The 12119-nt window shown below is 41.5% G+C and overlaps 1 protein-coding gene across 1 annotated transcript; it reads right to left on the reverse strand.

The window, feature by feature from the left end:
• Window positions 1–1159: 1159 nt before the first annotated feature.
• Window positions 1160–9959, reverse strand: ANKRD1 (ankyrin repeat domain 1). Its single transcript, XM_026851237.1, has 9 exons — window positions 9560–9959; window positions 7787–7966; window positions 5873–6010; window positions 5675–5782; window positions 4908–5006; window positions 3792–3890; window positions 3546–3644; window positions 3282–3380; window positions 1160–2065 (listed from the first exon to the last, which is right to left on the reverse strand). The coding sequence occupies exons 1-9, from the start codon at window positions 9584–9586 to the stop codon at window positions 1955–1957; spliced, it is 960 nt and encodes a 319-aa protein (XP_026707038.1). The 5' UTR covers window positions 9587–9959; the 3' UTR covers window positions 1160–1954.
• Window positions 9960–12119: the final 2160 nt, after the last annotated feature.

Consider the following 12119-nt stretch of genomic DNA (forward strand, 5'->3'; position numbering starts at 1 on the left):
TATGGAAAGAGGCTTTTGAATCCTAGAGACCCTTCTTGCTACTTGTTTGACTTGATTTAAAAAATTTACAGTCTGCATCTTTGCCCTTTAGGTAGATACAATGCTTCAGGAACTGATTGAAAAGCTGCTTCTCCCCAAGTTTCCTGAAGCACATTGTTCTGGCCACTTTGGTACGTGAACAATTGAACTGCTTCTCAATTAGGATGACAAACAGAGTTAGCCAGCACTGTCATTTCTATTTCCTGCAAGGCATGGTCTCACTGTCCAGGTAGTCGTGCAGAAACAAGTTTTGAAGTAGTGGCTTGCAGAAAAGGGCAGTGAGCGGAGGTGTGCCATAATTTTTATGGAGAAGAATGTGTTCACAAATAAAGCCTATGGCTGGCAAGGTGGCACTTGTGAGTTATCGTCCTTGTGTGAGAAAAGCCTTATTTGTCTATAGCTGTTGGCCTCAGTCTAGGATAGCTGGCTGCAGACAGAACAGACATTTCTTTGGCTTGCTTCTCTGTGGGATTTCTGTAAATTCACTTAGTCTTCAGAATTGGCACTCCAATAACAACTCTTCATTGCTGCCCACTCCTGACCCCACCTCATTGCCCAGGATACTGCTTTGGCCAGACTGTAGAACCTGCTAGCTAGAAGCTAGCTGACACAGGTTGGTGGAAGTGTGTGGGAGCCTTTGGTGTATTTGGCTTTGGTGTATGCAGTTTGTAATGTCCCAGTGAAATAAGACATTGATGCCCCTGCTGATGGCACTGTTGAGATTGTTCTGATGCTGCTAAAGCAAAGGGAGAGGTGCCTGCCTTTCCTATGAGGATTCAGCATCTCCCTTGGCTTGGATAACTGAAGCTGCCTCATGTCCTCCACATAGCTGAGATTTTAAATCAAACTCAGTAATAAAACGTTGTTTTATTTTACTTTGTTTTACTAACTACTGAAGTACTGTCCTTCTGCTTTTGTATATGTGCTTCCATTTAACAAAGTAAGAGATGGCATTTATGTAACAGTGGCAGGGAGGCAGCTCAAGAGCTGGCTGCTCTAGGCAGCTGAGACTATTTTTGAGATTTTTAAGAATTTTACAGAGGCCAAGATGTGAACTTTCTTTAAAGAGAGACAGAATTACTCTGTGCATGCTCACCACTCCATAATCCACTCCAGCAAATAAAAAGAAATACCATTTATTTAATCTGAAATAGATCAGTACAAAATGTACAGAAAAAGCAGTACAAATTTACAAATTTACATAATCTGGTTTTGCATTCTTCAGTCTTCAGACTTTGTAGTAGTCTAGCTTAAAACAAAATTCACATTCCTGATACTGTCTCCTTTCACCTTCATAACATTACCTCTGAATCCCACAGTCCAAACTGTTATGTGATGTTTGGAGCTCTGTCCTTGAGCTCTTTATCAACCATAATTGCCAAACCCTGTGTAAACCCCAATTACTCAACTGCTTAAATCCACTTTGCACCTCAGTACACCTGTCACTGCTCTTCCACATACACCACTCATTTAATATTTCAATAGTGAGAATTTGTCAGAGATGAGGCAACAGTTAGAAGTATTTGCTATTTAGCCCTATTGGAAGGCTTGAGGGAAGTTGCTGATGTAGTTGGAAATACTGCCATCTAAGACAAAAGGATTTATGTTGTTGGCAAAGATTTCATTAGGATGTAAAACTCTATTAAAAAAAAGCTACAATAATATTGGGAATCATTAAAAGTTACATTTTAAATAAATAAATAATAAATAGTAATAAATAAAGCCATTTAGAACCAGTGAAATTTTAACAACCTGCCTTTTAAAATTTTTTTTTTTTGCCTGTTTTGCAGTTTTCAGTGAAGGTTCTTCAAATAATCCAGTACCATGAATATTTTCAGTAAAAAGACTATGTTCAGGGCTATTTTCCCCCAGAAGCGTTTATAAGCAGCAAAAAGAGAGTGATCTATTTTCTCGTTCAGAACTTGCTTAGATGGACAGTCTTATAGGAATTGTCTTTCAGGCTGTTGAATATCTCTTTGGTGCCATTCTGCCACTGAAGAACAAGATCCATAGGAGTTTTCCCTTGCTGGTTAAAAAAACAGAGGAAGCAAGATTTAATTTCAGACAGTGATTATCAAGTCCTTCATTCTTCCATAAATATTTGTACAGTGCATCTGCCTGATGGGTGACTCTTCTGCACGCATGGGGCCAGGCTTACTCTCACCTCCCTGAGATCAGAGTCCTTTTGCCCTACAGATCTAGTCCTACTACTGGTCAGACTCACAAAATCTCCCTGGGTTTCAGAGGGTTTAAGCCATATTAGCAAATACCATGACTAGCAGAGCATGCAGATGTTTCTTTTGAACTACTTTAAACTGATTAGAAGTGCATTTAGATGAAACGTCAATAAGACACTCTTCTGTTTAGTTGAGAATTCAGATAAGAGTTTGTACTGGTTTAATTAGGTTATGAACCACATCCAAATTAAACAGGAGCAACTTCTCTGTGCAGACAAAGCCTGAGAGTGTCTCTGGCCTTTGGGGCTGTACATTTCATTGTTTTCATACCCTGATGAGGAAGAGTGTGGGCAGAGAGTAGGGAGTGCAACGTGCTGCAGTGACCGGTTTCTTCTTGTCCCCTTAAGTTTTGACTGATTGCAAATCAAAAACATCAACTGGCAGTGGTGAAAGACACTGTCTATATCACTGCTGCTTGGTTTGGGTTTGGGAGAAAGGGTTGGTATTTTAACAAGTGGCCACAAAGCTCCAGCAATGTACCTGCTGCTGCAGTGGCTATGAGGAAAGAGTCAGGTGGGATTCTTAAACTGAGGCTCTGCTGAGCCACAGGGATTTGTTGCCCCATAGTCAGGCTAACAGCCAGTCATCCAGAGGTAGTGCTGGGGCTCACCATCAGCTGTGGGCTTAACAGCACAGAGATTCTCTGACAAGCTAACATCTTTGTTGTCTCAGTGGTGGCTGATGCCCAGGAATTGTGCAGAGAGCAAGTATCTGTACATTGTATCTTTTCAAAATACAATACGTGTAATTAAAATAAATCATAGATGTGATGTTGTTCTAAGTCGCAGCTGACAGTTTTAGAAGAGGTACTAGTTTTTCCTCTTTTCCATGACTTCCCCCAAGTTACACTTTCCCTGTGTCATCTCTGCTTTAATTAACTCTGAAATGATCTAATTAAGTCTGTTTGCAATAGTCTCTCCTGGTCTTGAAACCTATGAAACTACTCTGAAGGGAAACTTAACTCTAAAGCTGTTTGAATTACCACATTTTTTTGCCATTACTTACGCAGTTCTTTATAGTTAAATCCGCTCCATACAGAATCAGAAGCCTGATCATTTTGTAGCGGTTCAGCCTCACGGCATCATGCATCGGTGTGTCTCCTTCCTAGAGGCACGAGACAGAGACCACAGCATCAGTCCTACTGGTCTAATGCTGTGGTCCAGCCCAAACCGTGTAGTTGGGGATTTTTACAGGCAAGTGGAAATATTGAGGCAGACAGCAGCTTGATGCTACCCGATAGCTGACAGGTAAGAAATTGTTGGTACTTACTCTGTCTCTGGCATTGAGATCTGCTTCACAGGCAATGAGGTGCTCCCCACAGTCGTACTGACCCGTTCTTACAGCCACGTGCAAAGGGGTGCTGAGCAGCTGAGAGGTGGGAAGACGAAGCAGTCAGTGGCATGGAGCAGGTAAAGTCTGCTTTAAGAACAGCTGCCAAAAGATATCTACTTGGAGTAATAAGGGTCAGCCTTTCATCTCCAGTTTAAACAGCTGCGGAGTCCCAGAAGTACATACCTTGTCTCTTGCATTTCTGTTTATCCCTTTGTCCAGTAAGAATTTCAGAACATCCAGGTTCCCCCCCCGGCATGCCCAGTGCAGGGCTGTAGATTCAAGCTGCAGCAGAAGAAACAAATGGAAAGTAATTTAATTCATCATTATAATTTTTTAAAAAAAATTAAACCATCAAATTTCTAAATTAATCCAAAATCATTTTCATTCAATTTAACCTCAAGCACTTCACTGTGATCACTGAGTTGTTTCTACTAACAGCTTTTCTTATTTTGCCCTAATATCTTCAGTACTGTGAGTTTCTCACTCTTCACACTCACTGCATATTGCTCATAAAGACAGAGATGGTGGCAGTGCTGCTGTGAGAGAGGGTGTGGTTTGTCCTGTGAACGTGGAAGTTGTTCTAAAATGAGAATAAAATGAAGCTCAAGGGAAAGAATAGTTCTCTTTAAAAAAAAAAAAATTCTAATATAGGCATCTCCACAAAGTGAATTTTGCTTTACAAGATTCAGGTTCTCTGCCCACAGCTCTGCTGTGAGGAGTGGGATGTCACTTGAAGGTCTTACTCTGTTCCTCCTGTTTCTTACACTCTTCATGAGCATTGCTGGGTTAAGTGAGGGGCAGCAAGGCTGCCCAGTTCCAACTGTTTATAGAGGGACAAAGACCTAGGAGCAGAGAAGCAAAAACACAGCTACAGAACTCGTTGATACTCAGCTACCCTTGTGGCTGCGTTCAGGAGGAGCAGGGATCTCTGCCAAGCGCAGCCTTGAAATCCCAGTGGAGAACGTACACGTTGTGCTGAGCCCTGGATACATGTGTGGGACAGCAGGTGGGTATCTCCACCACCTGCTAGCAGGCTGAAGCAGTAGCCTGCCCTCAGCTCTCTTACCCTACACTAGGCTTTGTTTGCAGCAGTCTACTGGCCAATGTGTTCCTCCACTTCCTGTGTTTTACAGCAATGATTTTGGCAAAAGGAGGCAGACACCCCCTCCTGAAACCTCTTCTCAACAGTGTTAAACTTACAAGACATTGTAAGCCCTTTTAATAATCCTTTTCTATAAGCTTCTCTGGGCACTTATAAAACAATGAGCATTTTTTTGAAAGAAGAGTTGATGTGCATACCATGTCTTTCTGTTCAAGCCGAGCTCCAGCTTCCACCAACTTTTTCACCACCTCTAGATGTCCTTCAGAGCATGCCCTGTGCAGTGCAGTGCGTTTGTACTGGCAATTAAAACAGTGCAAAGTCAGATATTAAATATGGCACAAAGAGATAAATTAAATTTTAAAATCTTTAAATCTTTTCTCCCCCTCTCCTTAGGATGATGGCAAATACATACTTTATGCTGATTCATTCTCAAGAGCTAATACTTTTGAGACCTGAAATCTGCTAAATTTTAATAGCATCCTGATAGCTGAGAGCTGCCTACCCAGCATTTTAAAGGGTGTGAGAAATATCTGCAGTATGACATTCAAATTTAAAGTGATGCCTGTTGAGTTCCCCCATCCAACATGCTACACTGCATTTTGCAAATGCAGCTTACCCATTATGAAGTATGAGGGCAGGCAGCATCCCTTTTTTTGCCATTCTTACCTCTCTATCTGCAGCATTGGAAGATCACCTGTTACGGAAAATGAGGGTCTCCTGGGCACCAACAGCTTGCTTTTAAATATAAAGATTCTTCAGATGTAATACTACTTTGAAGAGTCCCAGTGGCCCCTTTTATCACTGGAAAACTTGATATACAAAACTTCCAGCATCTATTTACTTACACACACACCCTTTTTTTTTTTTCTCAGGTGTGGAAGTGACAAAACCTAGTGGTAAAAGTTATTTTTGCTCTGCAATAACCTCTCTTATGTAGAGACGTTAGTAAGAGGGAAGATTGTACCTCATCACAGACATTGGGATCCCCATTGTCTGACAGGTATTTTTCAATTACTGGCATCTTATTCTGCAGTGCAGCTCTGAAGAATGTGGGTATATCCACTGGTCCTGTCTGATGGAAAGAAATATACAGGGTGTAAATGTGTGTGGTGTAAAACCCTATCAATGCTTTCCCAGAAGAAGGTACTTTGAAATAACTTACAATAACTTCTGGTTCAGGTTCCTTTAAAACAGGGACTTTCACTTTCTTGCATTTTTTCTTCTTCTTCAGCTGAATAATTTTTTCAAGATCCTCCAAGTTTTCAAGTTTTGACCTCTCCTCTAATTTCTTCTTCTTCAGCTGAAACAAATCAGGGAAGCCAACAAGTTGAGCTGAGTGTGACCACCTCTCCCTTTCAGAGTGGCAGGACAGCATGTGATACTATTCAGATTAATTCAGTTAAGACTAGATCAACTTTGAAATAAGTTGTCTTTTTTTTTTATTACTATGGGTAATTGACATCTAGAATAAGTTACTAAGTGTGTGAGGAATTCTACATCTATAGCTTTTCATACACCATTGGACCTCTTCCAAAATGCTGCTTCAGCCATATGTTGTGGGCTAGATAGCATGAATTTTTGGTCCATGTTAGGCCAGGAGTCAGAGCAGCACTGCAGTCCCTTCTGGCCCAACAATTTAAAGAAATCTCATGTGCGGTTTATGAGAGCTGGAAGGCTGCTGCAGTATTAGCTGACTTCCACCAAGCGTTTTTTCTTCAACCACTTTTATGAAGCAGCCCCTGATTTATTGTAACTTAATCCGCTTTGCTGAAAAATAAGTGAAGGGCAAGGTTTATACTGATCTTAGCATTTCAGTTAGCAAGTGTTACATTTTAGTAAGCCACAAAGAATGTCCTCAGTATATTTGGAGGGGTCATTCAATAAATGTTTAAGATATTTTTTCAAGCCTTCTTGTAAAAAGCATCCCTGCATGAAGTCAGTATGGGACACTGCTAACATCAAGGGCAAATGTGTTGCCTGAACTGAGATCCTAAATAGCATGAGGTGTCCTTGACTTCAGAAGGGGGATTCTCAAACAAGGGGTGAATACAGACAACAGATTCTGTCACATGGTAGCATTAAGGGTAAATACATTGGTGAGACCCTGTCATATGGTAGACATTTTTTTCAACTGAATTCTTATTCAAGTTATTTCCACCCTTTCTTTTTATTGTTCTCTGCATTTAGGGTTTGATCTGTAGATCACTGAATTAATGAAAAATAATTATGTTGGCTGAATGGACTGTGGATCAACTGGAAACCGAAGAAGTTCTTAGAACCCTGTTTTGAATGAACTCAAAAATCCTCTAGCAAGTAATGATCATTCTGTTGAAGGTGAAGGTGTTTATTTTAATATTTCTGAGGTTTACTTTTCCACCCTTCTTTTTTTTTTAGACCAAAGTCTTATGCCCCCTGCTAGATAAACTTTAGTATTTGGTTGCTTATTTTTTAAGCAGTTTAAGATGTTACAGCTACTATATTTCTGGGGAAAAAAAGCATTAGTTCTTAGGGATATAGGGAGAATTATCATGCCCAGGAATACAAAATGGTACTTTCCTGTAGTTCAGTATCACTTTCATTTGTAATTGTTTTTCCCAAATGTGCTACTAAGCATAATACAGTATTTTCATAAAAAGAACATTTTCATGGTGGACATGGCTTTTGGCTTCAGAAATGCACTCATATCTTTCTTGGGTTAGTTATTTTTGGTGGCAGTCATTAGGTGTGCAAGCTGAAGGTGTTTTATGGGCTATGATTGCTCCTCGCCTCACTGACAGCTGGCAGCAGGTGACTGTGGGCAGGTGAGAGCCCCCAGGGTTTCAGTCAGACATTATAGGGTGAGTTTGGAATTCTGCTTCACAGTGTTGCTGCCTGCATCCATAGGCTACAGGAGTCAGCAGATCTTCATGGCCTTCAGAGGACTTTAGACCAACCTTGTTTGACGGTGATCTCCCAAGGGTATATCTAGCTCACCATGCATGTATTTCTGTCTTAGAAAGAGGCAAAACTTAAGGGGCTGCAGCAGAAAGTGAACACAGCATGATAAAAAAGCCAAGCACAAAACCCAAGAGCCTACCTCTGCTTCTGTTTTTTTCTCCTTCTCATAAGCCAGATCACCTCGGGTCAGTGAGTGTTCAGAGACTGTCTTTAGGTCCTCCTGCTTCTCTAATCTTACAGCAGCTTCATATTCTCCATTTTTGAAGTCCTCAGGGAGGAAGCTGCCAGTCTCTTTATCGTCGGCTTTCTTCCCAGTCACCTGTAAAAGCAAATGTGATACAATATATGTAGCAGTTTCAGGACTGCAGTAGCCACCCCCTGGGAACATGGATTACCTAGGGGCTAATTGCATGTCATTCCTGTCCTGCTCTAGGAGTGTGTGACAGACAGAGTGCAGACCTCATTCAGCCTGTGCCTGGATTAACTGTGTATATGAATGGCTAGAGCAATGATCCATGCAGCAACCCCCCCTTGGCATCTTCAGGGCTTGGATCAAGATCCATGAGGCCAGCTCACAGTCTAACTCCCCACCTGGCTGGGGCTGAGGTGCTGCTGTACGGACAAAAGCCAGAGAGTTGGGAAGAGCATTGTTTTTACTCAGGGTTTTCTTGTTTGTTCACTCGTCAGCATGTATCGGACTCATCAGAGGGCTGTAAAAGACTGTGGTGGAAAAAGCCACCCTGACCAGCCACCAGCATCCTACAAGTGTTGAGAAGGGGAACTGAGCAGGTAGAGTGGGAGGAGAGGCTTTCTCCCTTGGGACCTTACAGTTTTATTGAAACACATCCAATGCAGTTAAATCAGGTTGCTGAGTAATTTCAAAGCTAGTTTTACCCATCACTGTTCGTACCAAAGTCCCCATTTATAGCACTCAGCAAAATAGCAGAAGGTAGTTCCTGTGCAGAAGCTATGTGATGCTGTGTGACAACACAGCTCTCAGTAGCTTTCAGAAATATTTATGATGTTCAATTAAGTATGTACAAAGAGATAACTTGTTAAACTTAGTAGAGGCTGTTGTGCATTTTGAGAGTGGTTCAGTAAATTCATGTGGCCTAGACTGCCTTTCCATTCAGTCACCTTGTAAAATTGTGTTTGTTACAGAGTTTAACACTAGAGAAACTGTCAGGGCCTTGCCAAAGAATTTAAGACAGTTTTAACTAGTTAGGCTGTATGACAGTTGCATCTTAACATAGCCATCTGGGAGAAAAAGCAGTCTCTGCACAACGTTCCAGTGTTTTACTGAATCATTCCTGTTTCCCCAGTTTATTGATCAAATCAGGAATTCTTAATCTGAACCCTGAAGTGGAATATCCCATTACTTGGGATCTGGTTTAGACTAGTTTTTAAAGGCTTGTTACAGCATGAACAGCAGTGAGTGTAGGAACTGTTAGTTTTATTATTAGAAAATAATTCTATTACTGAACTGTTTGTTTAGTATTAGAAAATACTTCAGTTTTCCTCCATTGGTACCTCCTCCCAGTCCCTTACTAGACGGGAATTACTCAGCGTGATCATAAATGTCATAGATTCCAAAAAAATAAAAATGAAAATCAAGGTCAAAGGAAAATAGATAGCTAAATTTTGGTCAGTCTCTTCTTCCTGGTGAACCATGTTCTGATGCAAAATCCAAACAGCTATGTTGTTGTGTGAGTGGTGAGCCCCCTTCCCAAGGAAAAGTTAAAGTGAGAACATAATATGCTAACATTCACTATATACAGGGCTTGCACCTAGAGCACAGCAGTGCTGGTAACCTGCTAAATCACAATTCATAAAGGTTGTCGCTCTCTTCCTGGTATAATGACAGTCTAAAAAGAAAAATAATTATGAATAAATGGAAGTAGGATGTACCTACCAGCTCTTCTACTTTCATCATCATCATATTTGCTGGTGTTTGAAGGTTGTACTCCTGTATGACTGAAACTCCCAAGTGCTCAGGCCAGCTCTGCAGGGACCACCACGCTAGCTTTGCTTATATATCTTTGGGAGAACTGTGCTTGAATGAGATAATCTTCCAACCTGGGAATCCAAGTACGTCCCTTGGGCTTGCAGCTGAGAGGTAGGCTCGAGCTCATTCCAGACATGTTAACGAGCCAGATCTGGTGTCGAGGCAGGGAGGGGGGCGTCAGTTGGGCGAGGAAGGGTGAGCCTCACAGTCTAACCACACAGAGTATGCGAATCGGAATGAAATGTGAGCTCATCATTCCTTTGGCAATGACTGCATGGCTCAGCAATGTGAGTCATTCTGTGTTCCCAGTGCCCACTAGGGCAGCTGTCTGTTGATATAGCATTATAACTTCATCTTCTTTTTTTATTTTTTTTTTTTAACTGACATTCAGATGACTGTAAGACACTGGAAAATGTAAGTGGCTTGCATACAATACTTGCAGTAATACCTTCCTGAGAAATTGATGTGACCCCTTAAGTCTCGGAAAGCCATTCTTTTCATTGCTATTTATTCTTGGATGATAAACAGTTTTAGGGGAAAGGATTTTTCTCATCATGATGGCAGTCTTCTATATTTGTTGGAATGAATTCTCTGAAGGGATTACTAAACCAGAATGATGTCTCTGGTGCTAAAAGGGCCTATGACATGATAAGTTACAATCAGTGTAAGATCTCAAAACAGCAAGCTTTGCATTTTTCTGAGACTTTGCCAGTGATCATAAGCAGAATAATAAATTACGTCCTACTGTAAAAAAAAAAAAAAAAAGTAAAACTAATACTGTTTTCTCAGGCAACATTTTCCTTTTGGATATGAGAGAATAGGGGAATAGAAGTGATTTGTTCATTTCTGGAGATAAGATGGGATACAGACAAATATATACAGATGATGTGTGTGTTTGGGGGAAAAGGAATTATTGAGTCCTTTGGAAAAGCTTTTCTTGTGCCGTGAATCAGAGTAGCCCGGAATCAGGAGAAGGAACACCAGCAGAAGGCAATTTTATAAGAGAAAGATGCTTTAATTTTTGCATTTAAAGAGTGGATAAATGTCAAGAAAAAACAGTTCTGTCTTTCTGCAATGCTTGGACCTCCTGTCTGGTGAGGTATAAGCGTGGCTGTAGGCATCCAGGTCACCTGGCTGAAATGAATACATCTGCTCAGGTGCTTCAAGTATGACATGTACATAAGTGCTTTACCAAATCAAGACCTAACTATCTTGGGTGTTGTTTATATCATTAGCATCATTAGCATGCTGCGTTCCTGACACTGACCTTTCAAGGTGTCTCTCCTCTGAACTATCTCCCAGTAATCTGAGTACATCCAAACTTGTCTTGTAGTGCTCATCATACCTATGCCCTCCCTTTCCCTGAAATGAAGCTGTACATCAGGTGGTTCCTTTACTACTCAGAATATATATGACATTAGAAGATGAGCCCTAGAACTAAAATAGAGTATTGGCAGCAAGGAGAACCTTTCAGAACATTTTTTTCCAAACCTAAGTACAGCCAGGCTACCATTCCCCCCAAGTGGTATGTCCTGAATTACACTGCTGTGCATTTTTTCACAGCAGTTTTGTACTCCTGCTATATGTATCTGTGATAAGACACAGCGCAGTTTGGATTTTTCTTAGAATCATAGAATTGTTGACGTTGGAAAAGACCATTAATATCATCAAGTCCAACTGTTAACCTAGCACTGCCAAGTCCACCACTAAACCACGTCCCTAAGTGCCACATCTACAGGTCTTTTAAATGCCTCCAGGGATGGTGACTCAACCACTTCCCTGGGCAGCCTGTTCCAATGTTTGACAACCCTTTTGGTGAAGAACTTTTTCCTCATATCCAATCTAAACCTCCCCTGGTGTAACTTGAGGCCATTTCTTCTTGTTCTATCACTTGTTACTTGGGAGAAGAGACCTACACCCATCTTGCTACACCCTCCTTTCAGGCAGTTGTAGAGAGTGGTAAGGTCTCCCTTGAGCCTCCTTTTCTTCAGGCTAAACAACCCCGGTTTCCTCAGCTGCTCCTTATAAGACTTGTTCTACAGACCCTTCACCGTTTTCGTTGTCCTTCTTCGGACATGCTCCAGTATCTCAGTATCTTTCTTGTAGTGAGGGGCCCAAAACTGAACACAGTATTCAAGGTGCAGACTCACCAGTGCCGAGTATAGGGGGACAATCCCTTCCCTAGTCCTGTGGCCATACCATTTCTGATATGGGCCAGAATGTTATTTGCCTTCTTGGCTACCTGGGTACACTGCTGGCTCATATTCAGTGGCTGTCAACCAACACCTCCAGGTCCTTTACCACTGGGCAGCTTTCCAGCCACTCTGCCCCAAGCTTGTGAAGTTGCATGACCCAAGTGCAGGACCTGGCACTTAGCCTTGTTGCACCTCAAACAAGTGGTCTCAGCCCATCCAGTCAGCTTGTCTAGATCCCCCTACCTAGGTCCAGAGAATTCCTACACTGAAGC

The sequence above is a fragment of the Athene cunicularia genome, assembly GCF_003259725.1.
Source record: "Athene cunicularia isolate RWA chromosome 6 unlocalized genomic scaffold, athCun1 chr6_part1, whole genome shotgun sequence".
Taxonomy (NCBI): Eukaryota; Metazoa; Chordata; class Aves; order Strigiformes; family Strigidae; genus Athene; species Athene cunicularia.

Excerpts from the sequence above, each read along its gene's own strand:
- ANKRD1 (XM_026851237.1), bottom strand. The coding sequence starts at position 9,586 with ATGATGATGATGAAAGTAGAAGAGCTG. Across the intron at positions 5,783-5,872 it reads AACCTGAACCAGAAGTTATT|ACAGGACCAGTGGATATACC; the intron begins GTAAGTTATTTC and ends TCTTTCCATCAG. Across the intron at positions 5,007-5,674 it reads ATCCCAATGTCTGTGATGAG|TACAAACGCACTGCACTGCA; the intron begins GTACAATCTTCC and ends TTTAATTGCCAG.